A 5,825-nucleotide genomic window follows, 5' to 3' on the forward strand; every position below is an offset into this window, starting at 1 on the left:
ATTCCTTGTTGAATACCTTCAAGACAAACATCCAATGATTGTTGGTAGTATATGATGACTATACACCAAAGGTCCAATACCAACATCAACCGTTAGACGAAGGTTGGCTTAAGACCACTTGCACAATAGATGTGTATGACAATAAAAACACATAAACACAATCAATAAACTAAAGCAAGCTAAACCATAACAAAATGCTCATGCATCACGCAAAAATAAAATTGAATTTCTCAAATTGCTAAAATAAATTAGAAACTAATTTTTTACACCCAAAAGTTACAAACTTTTTCGTTCTTTCTTTTTGGGGTTAGGCTTAACTGAAACAAGACGGCAACGTGCAAAGTCCGAAGATTAGAGCACCGGAAGCAGTCATCAAAACCCTAAGCATTCCAGAATTAAACTCGTGAATCGCGCAAGGGATCTTGCAAAAAGATTTAAAAACAATTATAAAGATCCAAAAGCATGCCAAATGTTGTGGTTGTAAACAATAACTAATATGGATGTTGCACATGTTTGTACACAATCGATTAACTACTCCATGCCAACGAAGTACAGCGTTGATATGTCGTTCGACACCACTTATTACAGATCGCACAATTGCATTCAGGATGACTTTACAGCTTTGTTTCTAACATAAGCTTGATTTGGGACATTTGCATTGTTTATTTAAACATGGCTGCCGATCCTGCTTTAGACGCGGAGGGCTCTCTTATTTTTTCAGGTACATTTTGATATTCATTAGTTGTAATTACCAATTAAAAGAAATTTTAAGGTTTTAATAGAGCACAGTTTGCAATCTGAGGAATTAACTCAATTGGGCGAAACATAATTTTGAAGAACATTAAGATTACGATTTGATTCAAGATTATGATTGAAGAAAAGTTGCTTACGATTGAAAAATTAGCCACTTTTTTAAGGATATGATTGGGAAATTAAGCAATCTGCGTTATGAGCTCGACTGGGTTTCTTTGATCAATGGGGATTTCAACAATTAATTTGAATTATGCTAATTTCACTTTGTATGGTTTGATCCATGTGGGTTTCATCTATACGTACAAACAAATTTGATGATTTAATTTAAAACTAAAGATTCACAAGTTCAATGTTCTGTAAACACAGTTCAATATTTATATAAACCATTTTGGCCTAAGAGATGTTAAACCGCATTTTATCTTATTCTATAGGTTTGGAACATAATGGAATAGATGAAGAAGAAGATAAATATGGAAGAGAAATAGTGTTCAAACCCAAAAGCGAAACATCCCAAATGGATGCGAATATGTGGAGACTTCTTCCAGACCATGTGATTGAAAGAGTCCTGCCATGGTTGCCAGTCCCCAGCATTGTAAGATCCCAATTAGTATGTAAATCGTGGAATTCTATGATACATTCAAGGCTTTTTCTGCATTATTATTCAGAGGCCTATTTTTCAGTAGAACGTGAACCGTGGTTCCTTGTTTTTCCAAAGAAACGTGAGAATTTGGGATTAGCTTACGATCCCTTGGAAAACAGATGGATCAATTTGTCATTTAGCTTTCTTCCCACGGAGAGCAGGGCTTTGGCCACAGCTGAGGGTCTTATATGCATGATTCCTAAGGCAAACAATATAAATTGTTTGTATATATGCAACCCTATCTCCAAATTGTGGAGAGTATTGCCTAGACCTTCAGGTCTCTTGAAATTCTTCTTTCTGGTTGCTGGTCTGGTGGTAGAAAAGATGGTAAGGTCCTTTAAGGTGGTACTAGCAGGATCTGAACTTGTTTCTGGAGATATTGATCGATTTGTACTTACAGCTGAGGTGTATGATTCGGAAACTAATAGTTGGATGAGAAGTAGGAGTTTCCTTGTAGAAGCACCTGTATTTCCGTGGAGAGCAGTAAGCCATGGAATCTTGTATTGTGTGATAGGGCAGGCTCCATGGAATATCATAGGTTTCAATGTTCATAATGGTTCTTGGTTCCGAATCAGTGCTCCTATGCCTGATTTCTTGACTTCTGTAAAGCTCATGGATCATAAAGGAAGGTTGGTCCTGATTGGAGGAATAGGGAATTATGGTATTACAACAGAAATTGGAATATGGGAGCTTAATGAAGCCAGTGAAGAATGGATTAAGGTTGGTGGATTAAGAAAAGAATTTTGTGATGGATTCCTGATGTCTTTGTCAAGACGATTTGCTTGTGTTGGCCATGGGGATCTTATTTATTTCACCAGCAAGAAATACCCTAAAATGTTAGTGTATGACCTCTCAAGGCAATCTTGGGATTGGATGCAATGTTGTCCAGAGCTAGCTGATCCTCATCTACACATTTTTAATGGTTTTTGTTTCCAACCTCGCCTGGATATGTAATGGTTTTAGATTTTCTCAAATGGAATTCAGATATATGGTCTACTTCTCATGCCAGTACCTTCATGGCATCGGTTCAGCTATTTCAGAATGGATATCTCTGAAGGGAACCATGGTTGGTGCGTTTCACCTTGGGATGAGATGGTAACATAATGATTGTACATCATTTGTGAGATCTGTGATTTCCATATTCCACCTGAAATCTAACACCTGTCAATTTTTAGGATTGACGTCCTCTGCATTTTCATAAATTGTTGATATTCTTTATAATGTTGTATATAGATTCGTTAATTGAATTTTCCAATTAGATTGTAAATATGAGAATAGCGATAGTGCAATTTCAAGTCTGTTTTAAAATTCATTAGGAAGGGATATTGATCAGTACCTTCCTTTCAGATTCTCCATATTCATTATGTCACAGCTGTGTCAAAAGGTTGCCAAAAAACTCTTGTTGTCTTGTAATAACTCCATGCTCAACATACTCCCATAGAGACTCTTAAGACTGAACATGCACTCAATCATTCACTCATTTTGTAGACATTCTACCCTTAAATTGTTTATAAATTATATTGATCCTTCAAATTTCTGTAAACCCATGCTCTCTCTCTCTCTCTCTCTCTCTCTCTCTCTATATATATATATATATATATATATTGATTATGTCAAATGACCAAGCTAGTGACTAATTTAATTGGGGTTCTTGTTGATATACATTTGTAATGTTGTCAGTAGATTCTTTAATTGAATTTTTCCCATTAGAATATTAATATGGGAACAGTGCAAGTGCAATTTCAAGTCAGTTTAAAAATTCACTTCGAACAGATTTGATCAGCCATTTTCTTTCTATATTTCCATATTAATTATGTCAAAGCACTGTCAAAAGGTTGTCACAAATGTCTTATTTTCTTGTTATAACTCGATGCTTGACATACTCCCATAGAAATCCTTAAGACTGAACATGCACTTAACCATTCACTCCCTTTGTAGTCATTCCACACTTAGAACTACTTCTACTGTTATCTTGATGCTTCTTAAATCTGTAAACATGTGTTAAACATTTATATTTATAATTTAATTGATTACAAACTAGTGATTAATTTTATTTGGGTTCCTGTTATATTTCTGAAGCTATATATTTCAGCAGGCATGAAACTACTAATTCTGGCTGGGTGGTAGCCAATGCTAACTTGCTAAAGAACACTTATTATTGATAATAAAACCAAAAAATAATGACACAAAATTTCAAATCCCTGAGTTCACGAGCAGAAATAAAGACTTACAGAAGTGATATAGATCTGGTACATGGCTTCCCTTAGTGTTTCCATTTTGAATTGAGAATCACCAAGATTATAGTCGTTGTCATCTATTTTTGTTTGGGAGAGCTAACTCAACAAGAAGTTTGTCAATTCTCTTAGGAGTCAGGACTGAATCATTTGCTAGTGACTGTACTGTGATTTTTATTGAACGCCAGTGAAAAATAAATTCAGACAGATGTCTAAACTAAGCTGTCTTTTGGAAGAAATACATTTTATACTACACCAAAAAGCGTGAGAATCAGATACAAATGAAAAGCTGTGTTCTATTAAAGCTGAGAAATACAACAGCTGAGCGGTTGTCCAAATGGACACCAAATTGGTATCCTTCTGGAAGAATTGGTTCTGGCTTTAATGTGAAGGGCCAAAATCCCTTTTTAGAGATATCCCCAATTTAATCATTGATAATCATGCCTCAGTAAAGGTTATATAACTACTATTACTCTATTTAGGAAATAAATAGTAAAAGCCCCAAGCAAGTTTGAAGCTTTTAGTTTGGCTGTTGTGGCCACCATTTAGCGTATTTGTTGCCTGCTCTTGAATATGATATGAAAGGATCTGGATTTGTTACATTTGAGTGAATATTATTACCAAAATGATGATAGATAATATGCTATGCCTGTATCTTTTTTGAATGACGAAATCGACCAGCTCATTAAGCCCGAAGCCTCTCTTTCTTACACATAAATTTTCTATGCTACGATCATAACCCTTTGCATGATATTCTGTTATGGAGCAACCAACTTGTGGTAAACTAATTGTTGATAATGTCACGTTAATTTCTAATTTGAATATTTCTAGTTGGTTGCATTTGCTTGAGTAAGGGGTCACACGGTCCTTATCTCAGACAATAATAGCTGGTGGGTGGTCATTTTAAGGTATTGAGTCTTGTGGATTACTTTTAAACAAATTGAGAGGCAGATCACTTGTGTCTCTGCTTTTATTCTGTTTCCAGGCACATCTCGTAAACTTGTAATTGTTTGGGAATTGAAAGCTGCATATTTTATTTATTTCACTGCTATATGAGGATCTGTTCAGACCATTACGGCCACATTCTGGTTTTGAGATTGCACACTTCTAGAGAGGCATCACATCTTCATTCATTTTAGATCTGTAACCACATGCATAATATGATAAGATCATGATAAGTGCCATCAGAAACAGTTTGGTGAAGAAATTATGTAATTCAAAGCAATAGGTCAGAGTAAAGCCTCGGGGAATCAGGTGACAAAGCCAATAAGGTCTGGTAAAATTCAGCCTTTTCATTTTCTGTTTGTTGTTTAGATCCATTGAGTTTCCTTGAGATTCTCAGCATTAAAACTGCTTTTCTGGCTCCTTATAATTTTTCTGGTACAAAATATTTGCATATTGTTGTATTCCCCATTTTCTATATTATATTCATCTACTGAAACTGAAATACAATGAGGGAATGAGCAAGCAATCTGCTTCATCAGGTCATCTCCATTAGAGATTGGTGCTGGTGTACAATATATGTTAATTTAGATCTTATCAGCAATTGGACATTAATTGGGCAGCCACTTTCCTGTTCATCTGGTCAGGTAATTTTCTTGAATTTTTACTATAGACAATGCATTTCTGAACTAGTTTCTGACCATTGACAATGTCAGTTACTAACATCTTATTTTGTTAGAACTCTAATGGAATTCCCTTGAGTGTCTTCTATCCTTCCATGCAATCAAGATGTCAACTTGAACCTCAATGCTAGGGATACAAAGTTTTCTACCCATCTTGGTAAAACCGGATGCTCATATGATAATTTAAATTGCTTTCAAAATGAAAATATAATGTTTAGAATGACATTATTTACTATATTTATTGTCAAGGTTATGGAGACATTGTGGTTATATTTAAGAAAAGGACAGTCAGAATGTAAGAAATGATAACAATAGAAAATTCTGCTCTCAAGTAAAAATGAAATAAAAAATAATGTATAGAATGCCTTAAGGGGAATTATGCAAACCACTTCAACCTTCCGCTGTGATCATATCTTCCCCTGCTATATCGTACATGTTTAAGAAAAGGACAGTCAGAATGGAAGAAATGATACAATTGAAAATTCTGCTCTCAAGTAAAAATGAAATAAAAAATAATGTATGGAATGCCTTCAGGGGAATTATGCAAACTGCATCAACCTTCTGTTGTGATCA

General features: G+C 34.9%; 1 protein-coding gene across 1 annotated transcript; it reads left to right on the plus strand.

The window, feature by feature from the left end:
• Positions 1 to 287: 287 nt before the first annotated feature.
• LOC149537353 (F-box/kelch-repeat protein At3g61590-like) lies at positions 288 to 2,660 on the plus strand. Its single transcript, XM_089802863.1, has 2 exons — positions 288 to 721; positions 1,185 to 2,660. Exons 1-2 carry the CDS (start codon positions 673 to 675, stop codon positions 2,345 to 2,347), a joined length of 1,212 nt encoding a protein of 403 aa, XP_089658989.1. The 5' UTR covers positions 288 to 672; the 3' UTR covers positions 2,348 to 2,660.
• Positions 2,661 to 5,825: the final 3,165 nt, after the last annotated feature.

Source organism: Cupressus sempervirens, chromosome 9 (assembly GCF_028749045.1).
Source record: "Cupressus sempervirens isolate cs-2001-9-10 chromosome 9, ASM2874904v1, whole genome shotgun sequence".
In the NCBI taxonomy this organism is placed as follows: Eukaryota; Viridiplantae; Streptophyta; class Pinopsida; order Cupressales; family Cupressaceae; genus Cupressus; species Cupressus sempervirens.

What these genes read in the sequence shown, in the direction of transcription:
- LOC149537353 (XM_089802863.1), top strand. Translation starts at nt 673, where the DNA reads ATGGCTGCCGATCCTGCTTTAGACGCGGAGGGCTCTCTTATTTTTTCA. An exon ending in GGGCTCTCTTATTTTTTCAG is followed by an intron (nt 722 to 1,184) that starts GTACATTTTGAT and finishes CTTATTCTATAG; the next exon opens with GTTTGGAACATAATGGAATA.